General features: G+C 39.9%; 6 protein-coding genes across 13 annotated transcripts in view; 3 read left to right on the top strand and 3 right to left on the bottom strand.

The window, feature by feature from the left end:
* Positions 1-1,416: 1,416 nt before the first annotated feature.
* On the bottom strand, positions 1,417-4,316 carry LOC148166647 (serine/threonine-protein phosphatase PP1-beta catalytic subunit). 2 transcript variants are annotated; one of them, XM_088048799.1, is made up of 7 exons: positions 4,210-4,313; positions 3,798-3,881; positions 3,359-3,490; positions 2,958-3,188; positions 2,736-2,912; positions 2,399-2,685; positions 1,417-2,352 (listed from the first exon to the last, which is right to left on the bottom strand). In XM_088048799.1, the coding sequence occupies exons 1-7, from the start codon at positions 4,259-4,261 to the stop codon at positions 2,251-2,253; spliced, it is 1,065 nt and encodes a 354-aa protein (XP_087904925.1). In that variant the 5' UTR covers positions 4,262-4,313; the 3' UTR covers positions 1,417-2,250. The 2 variants fall into 2 exon arrangements, with proteins under 2 accessions (XP_087904925.1, XP_087904926.1); XM_088048800.1 differs by lacking the exon at positions 3,798-3,881 and having other exon boundaries at positions 4,210-4,316.
* A 226-nt stretch (positions 4,317-4,542) lies between these two features.
* Positions 4,543-6,546, bottom strand: LOC148166646 (FK506-binding protein 59-like). Its single transcript, XM_088048685.1, has 7 exons — positions 6,415-6,546; positions 6,113-6,335; positions 5,926-6,068; positions 5,669-5,789; positions 5,216-5,614; positions 4,820-5,172; positions 4,543-4,729 (listed from the first exon to the last, which is right to left on the bottom strand). The coding sequence occupies exons 2-7, from the start codon at positions 6,306-6,308 to the stop codon at positions 4,577-4,579; spliced, it is 1,365 nt and encodes a 454-aa protein (XP_087904811.1). The 5' UTR covers positions 6,309-6,335; positions 6,415-6,546; the 3' UTR covers positions 4,543-4,576.
* Positions 6,547-6,846: 300 nt separating this feature from the next.
* On the top strand, positions 6,847-11,667 carry LOC148166645 (GIGYF family protein Gyf-like). 3 transcript variants are annotated; one of them, XM_088048964.1, is made up of 14 exons: positions 6,847-6,939; positions 7,288-7,410; positions 7,461-8,247; positions 8,297-8,466; positions 8,514-9,039; positions 9,090-9,188; positions 9,243-9,593; positions 9,641-9,928; positions 9,981-10,186; positions 10,239-10,566; positions 10,614-10,749; positions 10,794-11,030; positions 11,087-11,316; positions 11,364-11,667. In XM_088048964.1, exons 2-14 carry the CDS (start codon positions 7,289-7,291, stop codon positions 11,487-11,489), a joined length of 3,606 nt encoding a protein of 1,201 aa, XP_087905090.1. In that variant the 5' UTR covers positions 6,847-6,939; position 7,288; the 3' UTR covers positions 11,490-11,667. The 3 variants fall into 3 exon arrangements, with proteins under 3 accessions (XP_087905090.1, XP_087905091.1, XP_087905089.1); XM_088048965.1 differs by having other exon boundaries at positions 8,505-9,039; positions 11,376-11,667; XM_088048963.1 differs by having other exon boundaries at positions 8,505-9,039.
* Positions 11,668-14,850: 3,183 nt separating this feature from the next.
* Positions 14,851-16,357, top strand: LOC148166644 (uncharacterized). Its single transcript, XM_088048551.1, has 7 exons — positions 14,851-14,857; positions 14,912-15,099; positions 15,149-15,666; positions 15,711-15,813; positions 15,858-15,965; positions 16,013-16,171; positions 16,215-16,357. The coding sequence occupies exons 1-7, from the start codon at positions 14,851-14,853 to the stop codon at positions 16,278-16,280; spliced, it is 1,149 nt and encodes a 382-aa protein (XP_087904677.1). The 3' UTR covers positions 16,281-16,357.
* A 331-nt stretch (positions 16,358-16,688) lies between these two features.
* Positions 16,689-18,070, top strand: LOC148166643 (upstream stimulatory factor 1-like). The gene is made up of 4 exons (XM_088048844.1): positions 16,689-16,834; positions 16,980-17,149; positions 17,197-17,441; positions 17,512-18,070. Exons 1-4 carry the CDS (start codon positions 16,689-16,691, stop codon positions 17,875-17,877), a joined length of 927 nt encoding a protein of 308 aa, XP_087904970.1. The 3' UTR covers positions 17,878-18,070.
* A 951-nt stretch (positions 18,071-19,021) lies between these two features.
* LOC148166642 (uncharacterized) overlaps positions 19,022-22,184 on the bottom strand; it is an 87,679-nt gene continuing 84,516 nt past the window's right edge. For 4 of the 5 annotated variants that reach the window (XM_088048911.1, XM_088048908.1, XM_088048909.1 and 1 more), the window contains 5 exons: positions 21,526-22,074; positions 21,177-21,481; positions 20,959-21,125; positions 20,593-20,767; positions 19,022-20,542 (listed from right to left, as the gene is read on the bottom strand). In XM_088048911.1, the coding sequence (XP_087905037.1) occupies positions 20,369-20,542; positions 20,593-20,767; positions 20,959-21,125; positions 21,177-21,481; positions 21,526-22,074 (1,370 nt within the window). In that variant the 3' untranslated portion in view covers positions 19,022-20,368. The remainder of the gene's footprint in view (positions 20,543-20,592; positions 20,768-20,958; positions 21,126-21,176; positions 21,482-21,525; positions 22,075-22,184) is intronic. The other variant, XM_088048910.1, reaches the window with a different exon arrangement.

Below are 22,184 nucleotides of genomic sequence, written 5' to 3'. Positions count from 1 at the left end.
CCCATTTGCGAAATTAGCTCCTGGACTTCTGGTGCTTTCAAAGATTCGAAGACTACGATCAAAATTTGAAGCGAATTCTATTTTCTTATTCTAACTATTGGAATTGGATTGGATATTAAGGTGCATTGGAAAAAGGTGTTTACGACATAAAATACGTGGAAGTAAACATTTACAGAAAAATGTCGAAATGATAAGAGATAACGTAGAACTTATTATTACGTTCGCCCAAATCATAAAAGTGATGCGTAGACTTCTATATTAGGAAATAAGTAATTGCCGCATGACTAAACACAGGAAGTTTCAAGGAAATTTTCGAAAATTCTTCTGTGTTAACCAGGCTTTCATTTCTTTAGGGAGAAATTTAGGGGAAAGTTGAACGTCGCGATTTTTGAAGTGTGTCTCAAACCGCAAATTAATTAATATTGAATTACAAAATTCGTTCCAAGAGATTGAAATAAGAATTTAACAAGTTGCGCCCGACGATTAACTTCTACGCATCTCAGTGGCGTCAAGGTCAAACCCTTTTACTGCCAGCTGTTACTGATAAAAATTGCTTTATTTTACTTTTCAGACCGACATCAGTATACAGGTGTCCCAGAACACTCGCACTTCCATTCAATGGGAACTTTTCCATCTAAATCCGAGATGATTTTTGTTTCGTACAATTTTCAGGGACTTGTAGTTTTTGAATTAGGCGCACTTTAAATTGCCCAATCAGCGTCCACAATTCGGTAGATGGTGTTCCGTTGCTAAGTTACCAATAAACAAATTTCTTTGTTTTACACTCAGATGCGCTGTGATTGGCCAGTTTGAAGTGCTCGTGACTTGGAAGTGCGAGGGTTCTGAGACACCTGTGTAAAAAATGCCAAGCTATGAAAAATTTCTATATGTTGGTAACCTTGAGTGAGTTAATTGCCTCATTATTAGCGTTTATTTTTTATGTTGTCTGCATTGTCATCTTCGACATCCTTTAAATTGGACAGTCAGAGCTGCCAACACGTCAAATTCCAACACCTGTTTTGATACCAAATCTTTATTTGTACTTTCAGTCAAATTGTGAAAAGGAAATAACTTTATTTGGTTTTTGATAGAAATGGCGCAAAATCTCTGAATAAATAAACAGGAGGCTTTGAAATTTAGAAATGAGTTGGCAGCTCTGCCTATTTGACATTTGGAGGTCAAAAACTGTAATTTTTGTTAAATCATGAATGAAACGCTAAATATGCTCGAAACGTGTCAGGTTTAACTTGTTTTGATAAGCAAAGCAAACAATGAATCACTGATAAACATAGATCAGGTATCGTTATCAGTGAACCTGTAGAGCTATTGTGCATTAGGCAATCTGTCGCAATTAATAAACTCGATGGAGATGACAAATCGGGAAAAATGATGCGTTTTGGGTTCCCACTAATGCGCTTTTATAGTAATATAGATTTATTTGTCAAATTTAAAGTACAATAGGTGTTAACAGGTTTGTCAATAAAAAGAAAAAGTTAACACAAATGATAGTACGTGTGAAAAAAATGCACTCTTGCCGATTTCTAAACAAAGTGATTACATCACGTGATTAAAGTCTACATCTATTTTAAAAGTACATTGAACATTTCTTTACGAAATTGAAAGCTAAAGAAAAATATTTCACCTCAGCCACAGTAGAGGACAAAAATATTTTAAATGTCAATGTAAATTATTTGACATATTGAATATTACGTTTGTTAACATGACTTACAAATGTGAATTTGACGAGTTAAAAGTTTAAGTTTTGTACTTTTAAAACAGATAGACTCTACAAAAGGTCAAAATGCAATATTTAGGAACGAAATAAAAGATATTCAACTACACATTTAAAAATGTCAACGAATAAAATGACCAATCACAAAGTCTTTGGCAGGGCCACTTTACGATGCACATGCAAAATGCAAGCAAATTGATAATAATAATTTTACAGTTTTAATAAACACACCAATCCACTGGTTTTGTTCCTAAATAAATAAATGTATGTACAATAAAAGACTGAGATACGATACGAATCAACAGCCAGTCAAAATAAACGTAAAATCAGTCAATACAATCACAATTTAATTGAAGAAAAAAAGAAGAAAAATATAAACTACATAAATATATAAAATAATAATAATACTTCCAAGATAAAACGACTGACTGTCTAGTAGTATCAGAGAATATATTGTTACAAATGCATTGGTTGAAATCAACGAAAAAAAAAAGTAGAGCGTTGTAATATTCTCAAATTTATTTCTTTTTAGTGGTGGGATTTCGCTGCGGTGTTGACGGACGGCCCGAATTCACTCCCTGATACTGGTATTTGGCCTTTTTCTCCGAAGGCTTCAGAATCTACCACTCCACAATTACAATCCGATCAAAACGTGCCTCAACTTACCTGGAAAGAACACATCAACGTCTCGTCCACACTCATCATCCCTCCAGCGTTATCGAACTCGCCGCAGTAATTCGGAGCAGAAAAAAGTGTGACTAGCTGCCTCTTTGCAAAGAATTCGTAACCATCCTCTACGACTTGGTGCGCTCGACAAATCAAATCCAAATCGTGTCGGTTGAGGAACTTGCTCACGACGTCCGCGCCGAAAGTGAACGAGACGCCGCGGTCGTTTTCGCCCCAACCTTGCACGTCTTTGTCGGGGTCGGACCAGAGCAAGTCGCAGAGTAAACCTGCGGAGAAAATAAGTTAGATCTGGGGGGTTTTTCCAGGGGGTTTCTACCTGTGTCAGGTACGTCAGTCGGCCTCATGATGCGTCGGATTTGCTCCATTCCTTGAAGGTCGGGACTGAGGCCCCCATGGCAACAGAAGATTTTTTCGTCGATTATCGCAGCGATTGGCAAGCAGTTGAAGCAGTCGGTGAAGGTTTTCCACAGTTTTATGTTGTATCGTCTCTTGCCTGAAATTCAACGTTAAAAACGGTCGGAAAAAGGTGCGAATTTACATTCATCGTAGAATCCGTATATTCGATTGATTGAAGCGCATTCGTGATTTCCTCTGAGTAAAAAGAAGTTTTCTGGATATTTTATTTTGTAGGCCAACAAGAGGCAGATCGTTTCTAGGGATTGTTTGCCGCGATCTACGTAATCGCCGAGGAACAAGTAATTGGCCTCTGGTGGAAAACCTCCGTATTCGAATAGACGGAGCAGATCTGTGTACTGACCGTGTATATCTCCTGAAACAGAAACAATTTATATTTACGCGGCCCTGGCATAGAAACGAGCTGGATTGCTCAATTTTTCAACATCTGCTCGCTCGAGCTTCAAAATTAAACTACTTTTAGCTCCAAAAGGATTGATTATTTAAAAGAGTAGATTTTGCACTTTGAAACGCGTTGGGATTTACCGCAAATCTTCAGTGGGGCCTCCAGTTCAAGTAGGATGGGTTGCTGCAGAAAGATCTCCCTCGATTTGAGACACAACCCTCTGACTTCAGCTTCAGACATTTGTACAGACTTTCCAGGACGACATCCCCGCACTGAGAACAAAATATTTATAACAGCCATCTGTACAACATGAAGAAAAATGCAAACTTTAAGAAACTTAATAGAAAGCAAAGATGTAATAGTAAATTTAAACAGTTTGACTCAAGTTATGATAGTTAAGACCCTGCAGCATGATAATACTAAATGAAAAATAGAAAAAAAGTGTGGAGCAAGCAAAAAGAAATCGTTCGAAATGAACTTGTGTGCACCAACTCAACTACAAAAGTATTGGACGGCTGCTGTAAATGATGAACGATAACAAATATCTAAGCTATACTGCTATTATTAATGTGATCTTACGTTCAGAAGATAAGAACATATCTTTGAATTTAGATTTCTTCTTTACGTCCTGGTTTTCTTGTAATTCTCGCAGAGTTTTATACCCTGTACCCACATCACACGAAAAGCAGCACAAAAATAAACACTCAAACTATTTATCAAACTTAACTAAATCAGAAGTGGAAAAAGCAATCAGTCTCTTACTTCTAACTTGAACAAAAATCACCGGATAAACTGGTTAGTGTGCGAAAACAACACATTTACGGCGGAAGACTAAAAATAATTAGAATTAGCCGAGAGAAGGGGGCCTTCATGTAGGCTATTTTGACGGGTTGGGAAGTTGAGTATGTCATGCAATTGAAAGACTGGGATGTAAAAAAGACTCTACTCTAATCGAATAAAGCGAAAAGCGACAGAAATTGCGTTTTCTTACCTTCTAATAATCTTTGTATCAAATTGTCGACGTTAAGATCAGGCTCCGCCATTTTTTCACTAATGACAATTACGCAGAGGCACCAACCTCACGGCGCCGAAAACCCTAAAAACAGAGTTTGCTTTTCAAATTTATTTTCTTTCAATAAACCATTGCACGCTAAAACAATCGAAAAATAGATATTAAAAGGTATAAAAGATAAACATAATTGCATTTTCGTATTTACATTGAAATCTCGGCGATTAAAGTAATTTTTTTGGTACCAACCTGGCAACACGAAAAGCCTGTATCTCCACAGCGCCCTATTCGAATTTTTTAATATTAAAAAAAATCTTCAATTTTTCATCAAATTTATTGCCACAGTAAATTACATGTCCTTGAACTCTCCACTGCCGTTAAGCAACAATATATTCGGATTCTCCTTTTCGAACTCGCTCGGCTCCCTCTCCCTGTCTTCTTTCCCCCATTCTCCCACTGACGACATGACGTTCGGTTCCTTCTTTTTCTCAATTTCTTCCCTCTGCCACAATAAAACCAATCATTTCATTAAAAACATTTATTCGAATTCATCAAAAATGCAAAATCTAAATGCACATCATTTTCATTTCACCTGAGCGTCCATTTTCGCAAACTTGTCGAACATGTTCGCGTAGACTTTCTTCTCTTTCTGCAACTGCTCTTTCAGTGTTTTAAAACACAGCGCTTGTTGACTCTGCGCCGCGGTGTTTCCCGGGTCCAATTTAAGACACTGCGCGAAATCGTTACTGGCTTCTTTGGGTTCACCCAGCTTCAAGAGAGCTTGTCCTCGTCTAAACAACGCTTTGACGTTGTCCGCATCGAGTTGCAAGGCGGAATTTGCAGACGCGCGAGCTTCAAAGTTGTCTTCGAGTTTGAGATAACACAGCGCGAGGTTGAGATGTGCGGCTAACATTAGACCATCGATTTCCGGTTGAAGCTCCGGATCTAAAAAGCGAGTTAGACAGTGGGGCGTCTTTTTATATTTCACCTTTTTGTGACTCCAAGTATTCGACGATTTTTTTGTACATCTTCACGGCTAGTTTGAATTTGGAGGCTTTAAAGTAGGCTGTGCCCTTTTCTTTGAATATTTTCGTCTGTTCTACGCGTTCTTTGGTGTCAAGAGCCCAACTCTCCTTCACTCGCTCGAAGTTCTTTAGTGTGACGAGGTATTCAACTGTGGCATTGGGAGGAATGTTGAATTCGGTTGATCCTTGAGAGCCGAAAGCGTACTGTGGTTTGATGATGAGCTTGGAGGTTTCGCCCTTTTTGAATTTCTCGATGGCTTTGTCTATGGCCAAAATGACGTTCTGTTCGGAGGCTTCGCCAACGGTGAAGGTCACGTCTCTTACATCGAACTCGCGCCCCTCGAACTTTCCGATTAAGCTCACTGAAAATAGAGAAAATGTATTGATTTCTGCCGCTTCTTGCTTGGGTTAGGTACCTTCGACTGTGGCGCCCTCGTTGGGGAAGGTATAGCCTTCACCGGCTGTTATAAGCTGTCTTTCGATGCTCCCGTCTTTTTTGGGGCTAATATCTTCGAATTTCCAACCAATGACTTCCACCTAGAAACGGACTTAAGTCAGTTCGAAATGAAATAGTCAATGCAAATGCGAGGTTAAATGTGAGATTTTTAAGTCACATTTCCGCCCATTGAACGACGCAATTACCAATTCTAAAAGTTAAAATGATCATACTCACATCAAATTTCAAAGTAGCGTCTGGAGGAATAGTCGGGGGGCTCCCAGACTTCCCATACGCGTATTCAGAGGCACAAGTCAGCATTGCCTGCTCCCCCTTCTTCATGGTGGCCACTCCAATATCCCATGCCTTTATAACGCTCCCTGAAACAATAAATTACTGCGAGTTTTACCCATTTCCGCCATACCTTTGCCCAAATCAAATTCGAAAGGTTCATTGCGGTCTCTGCTAGAATCAAATTTCGTCCCATCAGTGAGAGTCCCAGTATAGTGGACCTTAACTCTGGATCCTGGAGGTGGGAAGTCTTCGCCCTCACCTTCCCGAAGGATTTCTTTAAGGACTCCACCGTCTTCGTTTGGGGAAATGTCGACGGATTCAGGCATGGTGTTGATGGAAGTTTCTAGAGCCGGCTACAACATAACCCAACTTTCAGAGGAAATGCAAAGAAAAACAAAACGATTGGGAGAAAACATAGAATTTACTACTTACGTTCTGTACAATAGTTTTAACTATGTAAAGAGTTGTTTTTCGGACACTTCACAAGAAGAAAGTGCACCTTTTAAATAGGAATCAGATTGACAGAATGGGTCGGAAATGCTCGGTACCAACTGAAAGACACGGAAATCCCCACTCCCAAATTTATTATTAATTAATTTAAAAACGTGGTCTCTATCAGTTTATTTGCAGTTAAATTAGTCGAAAAAGTTTCGGACTATAAACAACGTGACAAATAATTGATTACAATCACCCGAATTTTGCTAATTGAAGATTGAAAGTTAGAGCGTTGTTAAAACTAAATTCCGCTTTTTTAACTTTGTGAGATTATTTTTTAGCACTCGCTCCTCGTTTCTTTATATTAGAAAAACCGCGTTTTTATTTTCCAGCGATTTAAATTCTAGTGACTTTTCGTTTCTTGTGTTGTTTGACAATTGAGCACATGCGCGTTAACCTACAATTTTGCTTCAGCCATTTATGTTGATTGCATATTATCAAGTGAAAAACGTTAAAAATCAGGTAACACACATCTCGTCGGCTCAAAAAATGCAAAATATGTGAAAGGGACGTGGCTTTGGTTAAAGAAAGTCGATTTTTCGTTGCGTTACCCCTCCGCATTGTCAGTTTCAAGTGCCAGCTAGACTTCGCCTGGGGCTGTAGTGGCGACTTCACGTTGTACGAATCCAGTTGTTAATTTGAACGACGAAGAATGCCAATTAGTTTGTCACAGCAACATTGATTAGCCGTGTTCTGGTATTTCGCTATAAATAGTCACCTCCATTTTCATATAAAATATGGCTTTGTTGGATTGAGTTATGAAATTTGCACAACTTGGAGTTTTGCGGCTTAGTGTTGTTTTTGTTGCAGTATGACCGATTCCTCAATGAATTTTGGTCCAGCTTGGATTCGCAACCTGCGCCCTGAGGGCACCACCACCGGTGCTGGAGGTGGAGCTGGTGGTGGTTCGCGGTACCAGCTAGCAGAGTACAGGTAAGCCCCCTCTGTGTCTTCTCCTTGTACTAAAGCCTTTTTCACGCCAGATACGGTCGAGAGGAAATGTTGGCACTGTTTGACAAACTCGTGAAACCCCCTTCGTCCCTGGTCACGTTCAAAACCCTGTACTCTGAACAAACCATGGTACCTTTGGCTCTTCTTCCCAACACGGAAGAAGAGCAAAGGGGTTGGCAGACGCGTCCGACGACAATAGGAGGGGCGCCTCGAGGCCGCGGCAGCTCCCTCGAACGAGGGGGCCGGATCAGTCGCGGCAGAGGCGGTTATCAGGCTTATGGTCGTGCCGCCTCTGCATACGACAGCGGTTGGGGCAACGGGGAACAGCTCGACTGGAGCCCGCGGAAGGAGTTTGTCAGGCCAACTGTCAGTGACAACTGGCGGCGGGTGCGGAACAACGAAGACGACGACGGGTGGAGGAATATCAATTCGAGTAGAGCGTCACATGAGAAATGGGGGCGCTCGGCGAGTTGGAGGGGCGAAGGGGATTCCGAGGAGAGAAATGGACCGCCGGAGAGAGGAGGGCGTCCTAATTGGCACGAGAATAGCCGTGGGGCCCCCTTGAGGAGGTCCTGGGATAACGACGACCATCTCCCCGAGTGGGCAACGGAGAACCCCACTGAAGGCGGTGGGACGTTTGATGAACGGGGGGCGTTCCATGGCTCGGATGACGAACAGGATATCAGAAAAGACAGGAAGGAAATGATCCAGAAATCCACTTCACAGCAGCATATTCCAAGGACTAGTCAAATTGGGTTGTGTTCTTCCAAGTCCACCACGTCTCTGCCCAAGTCAGAAGACGGCGACAAACACTTGGAGGTAATAATGGTGGCTTCTGGACCCCTATTAAATTGATTCCTTTTATCAGGACCCCACCGAGCCTCGAGACGACGTCATCAAACTTAAAGAAAGCGGCTCTCCGGACAAAGACAAATCGAAAATTTCCCTGTTTCAGAAACCCGACAATAGAGTGGACAAACTCGAAGACTCCCAGCCCTGTAGCAACGGCCCTCCTCAAGAACCAGTGACACCAAATATGTAAGTCACCCCCACAGCTCGCCCCTTCATAATTTCAGTTTCCCCAGAGACAAAGCCGACGAGGATTTCGATCGCCTCCAAGAAGATCTCGTTTTAAAATTAGTCGTGGACGAAGAAACACCCAAAAGCGCGCAACAAACGTCCAACTTTGACGTTGGAGGCGTGCAGCCACCGCCCCCAAATCTCGTACCGCCATCTCAAGAGAAATGGTTTTATCAAGACCCGCAAGGTACCAGACAAGGCCCCTTCGCCAACGTCGAAATGGCCGAATGGTACAAAGCGGGCTACTTTAGCAATCAATTGAATGTAATGCGAGAGTGCGATGAGAGGTATTTTCTATTAGGCGAATTAATTAATGTGTGCGGGGGCGAAAATCCGTTTCTATCAAACATAAGGTTTCCGGTACTGAAGAACGAGCAGGCAAAGTTGCCTGATGACATGTTACCGTATCAGTTTTTGTCGCAGTTGGCATTCAAGCAGCAAGTTTCGTTGCGGAATCTTGCCGAACCGTGGAGTGCGCTTACGTTGCAGCAGCAGGAAATGGCCGCGCAAAGGCTGCTGTTGCAGCAACAGGTAATTTCTGACTGTCTTCATGCAGATTACTAATTGTGGTTTTGTAACAGCAACAACAACAGCAGCAGCAGATTCCGCCAGACCTCCAGTTCATGCAGCAGTCGCCCCCATCAAATCCTCTGATGTACATGATCAACCAAATGCAACAAGTGAGTGCTGTTGATTATTGATCACTCCTCAAGTCAAGTGTCTTTTGATTCCAGAGTAATAAGCTTCCCGGTTCGGTCCTCGTGGACAAACCCACCAGTAGCGTCCCCAACCAACTCGACCCCATCTTGGTGCAAATGGGCAACATCCACTCCCTGCAGAACCGAATGCAAACTCCCAACCTCCATAACCACCTAGCTGCCGGAGTCTCCCCAAACCTCCCCTCGTCTTTACCCCCCGATGGTCTCGCACCGTTGCAGCCCCCACCGATCGCCCCCTTACCAATGCACGGGAATTTACCACCAGTGAATAGACCCACTCCGCACGGCCCCATCGATCAGTTACAACCCCCTCCAGACAACGATCCCATCACAAATTTCTTGAAACAATTCCAGCAGCAGAGACAGGTGAGTTGGCGGTTTTGTGGGGTTGGAAAACAACGGATTTGTTTCAGTTGGATTCTCTGTGGCAGAAACAGAATCAGTTTAATGTGCCGCCGCCGGTGAGCACTCCGACGCAGTGGCCGCAACAGTCGGAAGCGCCTCTGTCGATGTGGGACTTGCAAGGTGCGGCGGGGGAGGTTTCAGCGCCGGAAAAAAGCGGACAGCAACACGCGGAGCTGGAGAAGGAGCGGCCCAAAGAAGAAATGTCGCAAAAAGAACTGAAGAAGCGGAAGGAGCAAGAGGAGAAACAAGCGAAGAAAGAAGCGGAGGAACGGAGGAAACTAGAACAGAAGAAACAGGTGAGTAAGGTGATGCTCGTATCGCCCGGGTTGATATTGGGTGTTAATACAGGAAGCGGAGAAGAAATCCGCCGAAGAGAAAAAGAAGAAGGAGGAGGAGAAAGTCCGGAAAGAACTAGAGAAGGCTAAAAAAGAAGCGGAGGAGAAGCGGCTGCGCGAACTCGAAGAGAAGCGAAGACTCAAAGAACAACGTAAGGCGGAAGAAGAGGCCCGGAAGAAATCAGAAGAGCTCAAGAAACTCGAGGATGAGAAAAACAGGTCTTTACTTTGCTACCACCCCAAAGATTGGTCATGTTACGTTACGTTTTAGACGAGAAGCGAAAGAGCGCGACGAAAAGAAGCAAGCGGACGCCGTCCGACTGGCTCAGAATCAAGCGTCTAGAGCCTCGTCGAAAACCGCGCCGTGGAGTCAGTCCAGCTTTCCTTCCGGCCTGAACTTGACGGACATCCAAAAAGCCGAAAAGGAGAAGAGGGCGCAAGAAACCGCCATGCAAATTCAGAAGCAGCAACTGCAAGAGCAGCAGCAGTTGGAAAAGGCGAGCGGGCTTCAGTTGAATTGGGCCAAAAAGCCGATGGAGCAGAGAAAAATCAAGTCGTTTGCAGAGATTCAGGCGGAGGAGCAAGAGCGGATGGCAAAGGTAACTTGAGGAAGTAACAGAAGTAGCACTAGCAACTTGAATTATAGCTGTCGGCCGAAGCGAAAATCGCCGCTCAGTTGAAAGAGAAAGAGGCTCCAGTTCCGAGCGCCGGGAACATTTGGAATGGGCAAAGTCTGACTTGGGCGAACGCCTCCTCCACTTCTCAATGGTCTTCAAATTCAGGTGAGTGGCATTGTGGGAGTTTCGAGGCTGATTTGATTGTTTAGCTGGAGGTTTTTGGGATGAGGTCCCGTCGAAATCCTCTACTAAACCGTCCACAGTATCTAAAAGTAATTCAACTAGTGCCATGACTACCACGAAGCAGCAACAACAAAAGCAATCTAAGAATAAGAGTAAAAAAGAGGAGTCACTGAAATCTGTTAACAATAACAATAATCAAACCAAGGACGAATTTACCGATTGGTGCTACAAGACCTTGGCCAACATCTCGGCCGACGTGGATAGTAAGTGATGACCTGGTGGTGGTGGTGGTGAGCGAACTCTAATCAATTTCTTGCAGTTCCTACATTTGTAACTTTTCTACGTGATATCGAATCCGCTTACGACGTAAGGGACTACTGTAAGGAATACTTGGGCGAGAGTCCGGCAACGCAGCAGTTTGCGTCGAATTTTTTAGAGAAAAGACGATCTTGCAAGCCTAAAAACAATGCTCATAAAGACGATATGTGTTCTCCGGCACCAGCAATCACGCCGTCGTCGCAACACAGCACTGAATTCCAAGAAGTCAAGGTGAGAGCATGTCGTTCAAGTGTCGTAGAGTTAATACCGATTTTCAGGGTAAAAATAAGAAAAACAAAAAGTCAAAGATGTTAAAAGTCGATTCTCGAATTCTGGGGTTTAATGTGACGTCAGCTCCAGACCGAATCAATGTGGGTGATAGAGATTATGGTGATAACTCGTAAAATTTTGTTTCTGTTTCAAAAATCACCAAACTGTTATTGTACCTTTATATAAAATATATTATATACATATGAATTAAGTTTTAAGACCACTATAAGTTTCATTTGCTTATTTATGTGTTGTAATACATTCTCTTCTTGTTTTTAACAAATTTACTGTTAAATATTAGTTTTACAGAAATGTGGGATTTTTATTTGGAAACTACGCTACTTTTTCACCAATTTCTCACCCTCGTTTCAGGTAAGTAATCTATTCAGAAGTCGAAAAAAAAATTAATTGAAGCAGTACGTTTGGCGACATCAATTTTGCACTAATAAAGTCGAAACTTGAAACGGTCATAACTCTGTTATTTGTTGTTATCGATTTCAGAAGTTTGGCATAGTTTATGTCATGAATTTTTGCAAATTTCGACTATAGAAAAATTAAAGAATTATTTCTTATGTAAAAAATCGCGAGAAAAACGATGGCGCAAACCGCATCTCAATATCTAAAATAGTTTTCGAGATATCGAGCATGAATTGTTTGGAACCTTCAAAAATTTGGCCATCTGGTGACAACCCAAAAATTTAAACGGCCATAACTCAGTTATCTGTTGGCGAAAATTAAAAAATTATCATGTTTTTGAATTCAGCGAGACATTCTGCGTAAAATGAGACCCAAATTTGTTGAGTTTGCTTAATAAATAAACGAGGTATTGGCCAAAAACTGTTTTGAAAACATCATTTTAGGGTGATTTTCAATCAATGTTTTCAAAATGAAAATGACGTTTAATAGCATTGAATTATACATCAGTCGAAAGAGGAGCTCAAAATCTATCTACTGGCCAAATTTGAGATCTATAGGACAAATAGTTTGCGAGTTATGGCCAAAAATTAAAAAAAATGAAAAATTTTCATCGTTTGAGTCGCAATTTTTTTTCGCGAAAAATCGACTATCGAATTTTGGGCTTTTAAGCACTTTTTCTAACGTAAAATGAGCCGAGAAAAACGATGGCGCAAACCGCATCTCAATATCTCTAATAGTTTCCGAGATATTTAACTTTGAAAATTGGGAAAAATGAGAAAAAATGAAAATCAACTATCCGAAACTTCGATCGACCATAACTCAGTTATTTGTCGTCGGATCTGAATTTAAATCCCAGATTTGAAATCTGCGTAAAATTCTGCGTTCACTGATGTATAATAACTCAAGTTTACTCTAAAAAATAAGCAAGATATCGATATTAGAAGTTTGGCCATAGTTTTAGTCATGACTTTTTGCGAAAATTTGCAACTTTTGACTATTGGAAAATCTAAAAACTATTTCTTATGTAAAAAATCGCGAGAAAAACAATGGCGCAGACCGCAGCTCAATATCTGAAATAGTTTCTAAGATATCGAGCATGAAGTGTTTCGAACCTTCGAAAATTTGACCCTCTGGCGACAACCCAAAATTTCAAACGGCCATAACTCGGTTATTTGTTCACAAAAATTAAAAAATTATCATGTTTTTGAATTCAGCGTAAAATTCTGCGTAAAATGAGACCCAAGTTTGTTGAGTTTGCTTAATAAATAAACGAGGTATTGGCCAAAAACTGTTTTAAAAACATCATTTTAGGGTGATTTTCAATCAATGTTTTCGAAATGAAAGCGACGTTTAATAGCATTGAATTATATATCAGTCGAAAAAGGAGCTCAAAATCTATCTACTGGCCAAGTTTGAGATCTATAGGACAAATAGTTTACGAGTTACGGCCAAAAATTAAAAAAAATGAAAAAATTTCATCGTTTGAGTTGTAATTTTTTTTCGCGAAAAATCGACTATCGAATTTTGGGCTTTTAAGCACTTTTTCTAACGTAAAATGAGCCGAGAAAAACGATGGCGCAAACCGCATCTCAATATCTCTAATAGTTTCCGAGATATTTAACTTTGAAAATTGGGAAAAATGAGAAAAAATGAAAATCAACTATCCGAAACTTTGATCGACCATAACTCAGTTATTTGTCGTCGGATCTGAATTTAAATCCCAGATTTGGAATCTGCGGAAAATTCTGCGTTCACTGATGTATAATAACTCAAGTTTACTCTAAAAAATAAGCGAAATATCGATATGAGAAATTTGGTATAGTTTTAATCATGAATTTTTGCGAAAATTTGCAACTTTTGACTATTGGAAAATCTAAAAACTATTTCGAGAAAAACAATGGCGCAGACCGCAGCTCAATATCTGAAATAGTTTCTAAAATATCGAGCATGAATTGTTTCGAACCTTCGAAAATTTGGCCCTCTGGCAAAAACCCAAAATTTCAAACGGCCATAACTCGGTTATTTGTTCACAAAAATTAAAAAATTATCATGTTTTTGAATTCAGCGTAAAATTCTGCGTAAAATGAGACCCATATTCGTTGAGTTTGCTTAATAAATAAACGAGGTATTGGCCAAAAACTGTTTTGAAAACATCATTTTAGGGTGATTTTCAATCTATGTTTTCGAAATGAAAAGACGTTTAATAGCATTGAATTACATCAGTCGAAAGAGGAGCTCGAAATCTATCTACTGGCCAAATTTAAGATCTATCGGACAAATAGTTTACGAGTTATGGCCAAAAATTAAAAAAATGAAAAATTTTCATCGTTTGAGTCGGATTTTTTTTTCGCGAAAAATCGACTATCAAATTTTGGGCTTTTGAGAACATTTTCTAACGTAAAATGAGCCGAGAAAAAGAATGACGCAAACCGTATCTCAATATCTCAAACAGTTTCCGAGGTATTTAACTTTAAAAATTACGAAAAATGAGAAAAAATGAAAATCAAATTTCCGAAACTTTGATCGGCCATAACTCAGTTGTTTGTTGTCGGATCTGAATTTAAATCCCAGATTTGGAATCTGCGGAAAATTCTGCGTAAAATGAGCACCAATAGTATAACATTACTCCTCGAATAAGCGAGCTATCGACCGAATTAGATTAGGAAACGTGATTTTTTACAACCGTGAAACTTCAAATTCGGAGTACGTAATGTATGATTCTCATCGACTCAAGGGGGTGGAAAACTGGTGAAAACCGCATCTTTACATTTGTCATAGTTCCTAGATACTGCGCTTAAAATTGATTTTGTAAAAAAATGCGTCGTATTTATGTTTTTGCTACTAATCCTTAGTAAAAGCGTCAGACTGAAATATTAATTAAAGAGCACATTTGCTTTCGCTCATTAAGGTCCAATATTTTATTCCTTGAGAATAGAAAAGAGAATTATACATTTAGAATTAGTCAATTCGTGCTTCCTGGTACTTAATGAAAGTTTTACCCTTGGAGCATTTGCAAACTAAAATCAATTTCAAAATTCTTGATTTGTTAGAATGGATTCGTACTTCAACATTAAACCAATGAAAGGTAACTGCAAACTGAAATTATCTCCATTTTTTCATTCGCAAACGTGCGTTACAGACGACTTTTATCACTGGATATATTTCTGCAGTTTCGAGCTATTCAACAACAAATACTATCGTTGGGCACGAATCTTCACTCTACTTTTCTACGCCCTCATAACTCTAATCAACATTTACTTCTTTTTAACTGTCTTTGAGTCGTCATTTCTGTACAGATTCCTGGCAACATTTCTGGCCATTTTATCGGTAAGAGCTCGAATTCTAAAAAAATCGTTCAATTGAACATTTTTTTTAGTCCATGCTCATCAACTTTTGCCTCTTGTTGACTGAAACAGAGTTGAATGGATTCCAACAGTACGTGTTATCCATCTCGTGGTCAGTGGACAGCACCACAAAAGAAACCAAAGAGAAGATATTGTTTGAGAGGAAACTCCAGACGCCCGTTATTGTTCTGAACACCCTTCTAGGCATAGTCACTGGCTTCATTTTAATCCCCGTTGGCAAAGAACAAGAGTATCAGTTCCCTTTGTACTTCTTTCGTACTTATCTAAGTAGTTTTCACTACATTCTCGATTTTATTTATTTTCTCACATTCCCTGTCACCTCTTTCACAATGGTGGTTTTGGCCAACATTTTTGCTTATTGTGTTTGTCATGCCAATGCCCAGTTTAGTCTTTTTTTGGACATGATCGCCCACGTAAGTGCAGAATTTCAGAACGAAAACGACGACGATTTATTTTGTAATATGGAGTACCAAGCGCTTGTCAAAAGGCGACTTCATTTGATCGCCATTCGTCATAAAGAAATCATGGGGTAAGTAGCCACAACACACCACTAGTTTTGACATTTTTCCACAGAGCCAGCAAGAAAGTGAATGATGTTACCACTTGGATGTTACCGTGGTTTAGTCTCGGATTCCTCGGGATGTGTCTTAGCGCGTTAAGTTACGTATACACCGTTGTTAGTAAGCCTAATCCTGGATTATCCTACATTTAATAGTTTAGCAAGTAGATTTGGGGTATTGGCACGTTTTTCAAAATCTGACTTGGGCTGCGGCATCCGGACTAACAGGAATGCTGCTGGTTCTATCAGGACAGACCATGGAGGACTTGGTTTGTAACAATAACGCCTCATTCCACATATTTTTGGGGTGTTTTAGGCCGATGATATGACTTCAAATATATACAGTGATGTTCGCTGGGTGACTTTCAACAACGAAAATAAGAAAACGTTGCTTTTTATTCTACTGTTGTATCAGATTCCATTCCGAGTCAAATTTACAGAGACCACATCAGTGAACTATCAACTGGGCATTAGAGTAAGTTGGTTAACGCAGCGATGGTAGTACGAAATGTTTACAGATTGCCAGGAATGTCTACTCATTTGCGGCCGTTTTTGCCAAAGTTGGGAACACTAACGTGACTTAAAGTCATTAGAAAATGGATGTTTGCACCCACAAGGCACAAATGTTTTAGAATATGTTCGTTTATGCAATAAATCGCCAGTTTCGCTCGTTTTTTAAATTTTTAGCCCCGCTTTGAGAGTACGATTGTGGCGCCACCTCTGAGTCGATAGCCCAACTAAACACAAGCAAAAAACTCTGTAATCTGTCACGCTGCTGGTAATAAAAATACAGTTTTACAAATGACAAGTTTTACAATATGTATTCAATGTAATAAATTGCAAGTTTGTCTTTATTTTTCAATGTTTTTTAATTTGTTGTGCTACTTTGAGAATAGGATTTGTGTCGCCACCTCTAAGTCGGTAGTGGAACTAAGAGCCGTCGCTCTGTAATCTGCCACGCTGCTGGTAATGGAAAATTACAGTTTTCACGCATGCGTGTTGTCATTTGTCAAAAATTGGTGTCACATCACATGACCTGTTTTGTCCCCGTGACCAAAATTGAAGGAAAATTCAAAAAATTTAAACCACACCAAACAATCAAGCCCACTATGGATATGCTAGATCCGTTGGAGTCGAGGTAACACTTCCGTTTTGCTTATCTTTTTTTTGGAAACCCCTTTTTTGCGTCTGTTATGTAATGCTGTGAGTGATAGGGACAAGGTCATTTTGAAATTGGATGTAAATCTCAAGCTGTCTGAAATTTACATTTATCTAAATTTCAGTGCAGAAGTGGACGAGGTCGACTCCAAAGTTATCCTCCAAGATAACGTCATAACCAAACATTCGACGGAAAGCGACGACGAACAGAACGTTGTTGATCATTTGTCGCCACAGACTCTCTTAGAAACACCCGCGGATAATGAGGTCCAATATTCCTTAAGATCGCCCGAAGGTAACTCCTGAGACGAACACAACAAATTTTAAGGTTATGTTGTTTAGGTATGATAACGTATCGCGTCTTACAAGTGGAGGAAGGTGTCGAACCCGTGCCTCAGATTGTCGCCAGTGGCAACAACTTCTCAAATAGCAATGTTCAACAGGTGCTAACGAGTAATTTAAATGGACAATTGTACGTTATCGGGAACCCCAACGAAGTCTTTGCCACGCAAACTGGAGCCAGAGCTATCGCGCCAAGGTCGTCAATCATTGATAGCAACACGTCAGTGGTGACCAACATTAAAAGAGTAAGTGTGGCAGCACTGTGGCTTCTGTAAGGTTGGCAGCTCGTTATTGAGTAATTTGGTTTTTCCGCAGCGTGACGAGAGGCGCCGAGCCACACACAACGAAGTGGAACGACGGCGAAGAGATAAAATTAACAACTGGATTTCGAAGCTGTCGAGGATAATTCCGGAAAATGCCCCTCCTGATATGAAAGGCAACGGGCATTATGACGGGCAATCCAAAGGGGGCATTCTAGCAAAGGCGTGTGAATACATCTTAGAATTACGGGAGAATGAGCAAAAATGTGATCAATATTTGAAAGAGAACAAGCAATTAGTTCAGACTGTTGATGTTTTGAAGCAAAAAAATCTCGCGTTAGAACAAGAGAACAGGACTTTGAGAGACATTTTGAAACGGAATGGCCTTGACGTTCCGAATAATTTAATAACACTGGAATAGTTAATAAGTGTAATTATAAGGATATCAAACGAAATAATAAGCAAGTACCTATATTATAATACTAATTATTTTTGTTGTGCGTTAAGTATTTTTTAAGACCTTTATGCTTTGTTAATGCAAAATTTATTTACGAATTTTTGTTAAGAATGTAGTATATTTACGTGTGATGTAAATAAATATGAACATTTGTCTATTTTATTGTACTGTTGCCATCCCCTGTACCACTCAAGGTCACAAATTTTGCGTTTTGGGGTACAAAAAACCACCGTGAAAGTTTCGCCAACGGAATGTGTAGACATTCAATCTATTTCTTACCGTTTTTAAAAAGGAGTCGCGTCTGAGGAGAATTTCACTTCACTTGGCATAGTTTAAGAGATCGCACTAATTAATTACGCAGTTTGGATGCACAGCAATTTTTATGTCAAAATGGAAAAATGTCAAATTCTGGGGACAATGATGCCAACTTTGTCACCTTAAAGTTTCCAAAGTTTATTCGTTCAACATGAAGAAAAATTATAAATCGCAATTTTCGAGAAACAAATATAATCAACTAGACAATTTACGACTGTACGCCTTTTGTGTCGGTTTCAAATTTTTAATGTTTTGGAATGATTTAAGCATTTTTTTTTTAAACTGGGACTTTTAAAATCATTGACATTTAGTTTTTTTGCAGTAATTTTATTACTGTTTTATTTATAATCAATATTAAAAATGTAAATTAGGAAAAATTAAGTTTTTGCTGATTATTGGGGCAAAATCTCTTTTCCCGATGTGTCGACTGTATTTAAAACGACATTTTAGGCAACCAACATTGCACCTTAAATAGTTTAATATTTGTGCCGCTAGATGGCCCTAGCTTACGCACGTTAAATATCTTTCAAATCCTGCTGATTTATTAAAATACATAAAATGAAAGATTACCGAAGAAAATCCAAATATTCTGTAAAATTTGTTCAATTCAAGTTATAGTTAAACACTAAATTCCCCTAGATTAGTCAGTACATTTCTCCTCCTTCAAAATTCCCTACATTCGGGGAAATCCCTACACCTGGCGTGGATATGGACTTATTGATCGCTTATTCTTTTTATTTTGATTGGATTTCTGGAATTGAAGCCCAATTTTGGATGTTTCGGATAAAAACCATTAATCAAAGACATTTAATTTAAACAATTTAACAATCCTAATAGTAAAAACACAGTTATTGTATAATATAGTATTTATTAGTTTCATAACCGCTCTGACATTTTTCTTAGCCGTCCAAGTTGAGGTCACTTACCCACCAGGAATTTGGTGTTGAAAACAGTCTTCTCGTCGTAAAATGTTGAGATTGTGATGAGGATCTAGAGACATAAATTTTCAAAGGCGCGCAACAAACAGATTTGGTGCGGTAAAATAAGTGCTTTAGAACGCTTCAAAAAAATTTATTCTGAGAAAATAAGATTTACAATATCTTAGAATATATGAAATATTCCATTTACTTGTACATTGATAAAGCAACAATCTTTACAACAAGTTTCTTTCATAAATATTGGTGTTTCTATTTAGATCATTATTTATTACATTTCTTTGGTTTTTAACACAAGTACAAGCAAACAGAATAGTGACAAGGTAGGTATAACTTGTTGGTTTAGTAATGTGAAACATAATAAAGCACATATCTGTGGGAAAAGCGACTTCTTTGGTTTTTGGAAGCTGTGGCGAAGAAGTCGCAATTTCACATTAACATGGTTTAACAATAAATACAAATGAAAAGATGATTTCTTCAAAACAGACAACATTTGACAACGATGTTAAATATATGTAGTTATCCACTGGCTCTGCTATTTCGTAATAAGACACTTATTAGTTTATTTGTCAAATAAAATATCGAACAGATTGCGTAAAGAAACATTTACGTTTTTTTTTTTCATCTTTAGTTATTTAGTATCAAAATATGTCAACATTTGTTTTTGCTATCTAAGAGTAATTAAAATATATTTAGTCTTACAAACACCTGATGGTTTGTGTCTTTTCAAATATGAAACATCGAACACGAATACAAACAGCAACAAGTCTCTATACAGACAGGGTCCACGTAACCTGCCGAGTATTCACAACACAGGTACGAAATAAATAGATCTGCTCAGGTAAGTATACACGAGTCCTATAAATACAGATAACAGTTCCAAATCATCGGTAAAAAACTCAAGAAAAACCGAATTTCCAATAACAAAGAGCACTGTTGTGTAACAAGTTCCTTCACAAAACAACAATAAACATTGATCGAAGTGAGATTAAAAAAATCGAACACGCAAGGCAAACACTTAATTCATAATAGATTGTCTTGCAATCACACCGATTTAAACATCATATAAAACATGAATCACTTGATCCCAGTTGGCATGGCGTAAATGTATATTTTTCTTACATAATATCAACTTGTCGCGAATTTTGAATGCAGAATTTACTCAATGATTGTCTTCTAATCTAAAGGGATTCGTCACAAAAAGTCTATGTACTGTAATCGAACGACTCCCATTCCGAAAATCTGGAGTCTTGTTTTTGCAGTCTTTGGGTGCACTCTTTTATGTATGAATCCTGTATTCGGTACATTCCAGAATTCGCTTGGAACATTAGCGTCTCCAAGATGCGCTCGTTTTTTATCGCCTTCGACGGCAGCACCACCTGCAAACACGACACTTTGCGTCCAAATTAGATTGTTTGCGTAAACTGACCTTGATAAGCTCCTGGGGCGATATTCTATACAGTTTCAAGTCTCTGGCCAGTCGCTCCATAATGCACTTAAACTCTAACTTGGCATCCAGTTTGCTCGAAGTTTTAGTACGGATTTTGTGTCTCGCCCAGGCCAACATGGCTTCGAATTTTCGCACCTCCGGCACCTCCAAGTTCCTGGTAACACAAACAGGTGTCATTTACAAAGGAGCAATTTTTGAAACTCGCAAGATTTGAAAAGGATAAGTTAGATTACCTGTAATAAAAATTACAATTTTCCAAAATTTATAGCCGTTTATTTCCAACTCAAGAATCGCTCATTCACATGTCAATTACTGTAATAAATGTCAAAGCAAAAAATAAATCACCTGCACATGATCATTTGAACCATGGATTCGCTCAGCGTGAGGAACTCGGTGGTGGTGAAAAGGGCGTAGGCGCGAGTTTCCACGAACGCTAAGATCATGTTGACCAACTCGGAGGCTGAAGTGTATCTCCAGTAGTAGTTTTCGAGGGAGCACAACATACAACAGACCTGGAAGCATCATTAGTGTTGGAGTTTATGGATCAGAAACCGATAACTTACGACTTCTATCCTGAGGAACTGTTTGGCGTGGTGGAAACAGGCTTGAAGTAGCTCCGGAAGGTCGTAGTGCTCAGCTGCGCAAATGAGTCCAGGAATCGTCGAGCAAGTGAGGGGACAAGATCCAGTGTGAAGATAGTCTAACAGTATTCGAAACGTATCTGGATCGAATTCGATTATAGAAAATTCAGTCTGCGCCAATTTGGCTCGGTCGACCTTTTGAGCATCGGCACAAACGCTAAGTCTCGGGACTGGTAGCTGGGCTGCAGAGGGTTTGTCTTTGCCTTCTTTGTCCTTTCCTTCTTTATCTGCAAAGTTCGGTTTTGAACTCATCGGGTCTTGATCGACTTACTTGAGCAATCTTGGCTGCTGGCCCACTTCTTCTTGTCCTCGGCGGACAACTGCTGGGCGTTGTGCTTCCGGATGGACCTTCCCCATCCCGCCGTGATGGTACCTAATCTAGAAAACGCTCGTTTGACCATGGGCGAACTAGGGACACTTTTGGGCCTGGGCGATTCGATATCTGGCACTTGTAAAAAGTTGCTACTTTTTGGTCTACTTTGTTGGGGACTCAATAGAGTCGGAACTGGCCTCGCTAATAGTTCAGCCACTGGCACTTGGGGCGAACCGAAACCTGTCTGGATGCCGTACAACATTTCTTGGAAGACTCGACTACGTACTCCCAAAATTGCTCGAACACCCACTAATTTAGCTTTCTGCTTCGATTGGCCGACGAGGAACACCACATCGAACAATTGAGCGTTTGCCAGAGTGTTGGCTTCGGTGTTGAGGAACATCCTGGTGAAGTCTTTCGCTATCTGATCGTAATCTTCGAATTGATCACGCACACTATCTAATAAAGGTGAAGAGGGTCTCATGTGTCCGATGGGACGCCAAGAACCTGCAAATTAATCAGACGAAATTACCATTTTTATTCATTCTTAACCAAGACAATAAAGCAGAACGCATGACGGAAGAGCTCAGCGAGTTTATGTAAAGTTTGCGAGTCTT

This window comes from Gnatocerus cornutus, unplaced genomic scaffold (genome assembly GCF_029298725.1).
Source record: "Gnatocerus cornutus isolate USDA-ARS CGAHR unplaced genomic scaffold, icGnaCorn1.1 ctg00000023.1, whole genome shotgun sequence".
Lineage (NCBI taxonomy): Eukaryota > Metazoa > Arthropoda > Insecta > Coleoptera > Tenebrionidae > Gnatocerus > Gnatocerus cornutus.
This window is presented reverse-complemented; position numbering and strand designations above follow the sequence as displayed.

What these genes read in the sequence shown, in the direction of transcription:
- LOC148166646 (XM_088048685.1), bottom strand. Translation starts at nt 6,308, where the DNA reads ATGCCTGAATCCGTCGACATTTCCCCAAACGAAGACGGTGGAGTCCTT. An exon ending in ATACTTGGAGTCACAAAAAG is followed by an intron (nt 5,173 to 5,215) that starts GTGAAATATAAA and finishes CTCGCTTTTTAG; the next exon opens with ATCCGGAGCTTCAACCGGAA. An exon ending in TTGCGAAAATGGACGCTCAG is followed by an intron (nt 4,730 to 4,819) that starts GTGAAATGAAAA and finishes TTATTGTGGCAG; the next exon opens with AGGGAAGAAATTGAGAAAAA.
- LOC148166643 (XM_088048844.1), top strand. Translation starts at nt 16,689, where the DNA reads ATGCGTGTTGTCATTTGTCAAAAATTGGTGTCACATCACATGACCTGT. An exon ending in TTCCTTAAGATCGCCCGAAG is followed by an intron (nt 17,150 to 17,196) that starts GTAACTCCTGAG and finishes TATGTTGTTTAG; the next exon opens with GTATGATAACGTATCGCGTC. An exon ending in TGGTGACCAACATTAAAAGA is followed by an intron (nt 17,442 to 17,511) that starts GTAAGTGTGGCA and finishes GTTTTTCCGCAG; the next exon opens with CGTGACGAGAGGCGCCGAGC.
- LOC148166647 (XM_088048799.1), bottom strand. Translation starts at nt 4,261, where the DNA reads ATGGCGGAGCCTGATCTTAACGTCGACAATTTGATACAAAGATTATTA. An exon ending in GATACAAAGATTATTAGAAG is followed by an intron (nt 3,882 to 4,209) that starts GTAAGAAAACGC and finishes ATGTGGGTACAG; the next exon opens with GGTATAAAACTCTGCGAGAA. An exon ending in ATACGGATTCTACGATGAAT is followed by an intron (nt 2,913 to 2,957) that starts GTAAATTCGCAC and finishes GTTGAATTTCAG; the next exon opens with GCAAGAGACGATACAACATA.
- LOC148166644 (XM_088048551.1), top strand. An exon ending in CATTTCTGGCCATTTTATCG is followed by an intron (nt 15,100 to 15,148) that starts GTAAGAGCTCGA and finishes CATTTTTTTTAG; the next exon opens with TCCATGCTCATCAACTTTTG. An exon ending in ACTATCAACTGGGCATTAGA is followed by an intron (nt 16,172 to 16,214) that starts GTAAGTTGGTTA and finishes AAATGTTTACAG; the next exon opens with ATTGCCAGGAATGTCTACTC.
- LOC148166645 (XM_088048963.1), top strand. Translation starts at nt 7,289, where the DNA reads ATGACCGATTCCTCAATGAATTTTGGTCCAGCTTGGATTCGCAACCTG. An exon ending in CATCTCGGCCGACGTGGATA is followed by an intron (nt 11,031 to 11,086) that starts GTAAGTGATGAC and finishes AATTTCTTGCAG; the next exon opens with TTCCTACATTTGTAACTTTT. An exon ending in CTGAATTCCAAGAAGTCAAG is followed by an intron (nt 11,317 to 11,363) that starts GTGAGAGCATGT and finishes ACCGATTTTCAG; the next exon opens with GGTAAAAATAAGAAAAACAA.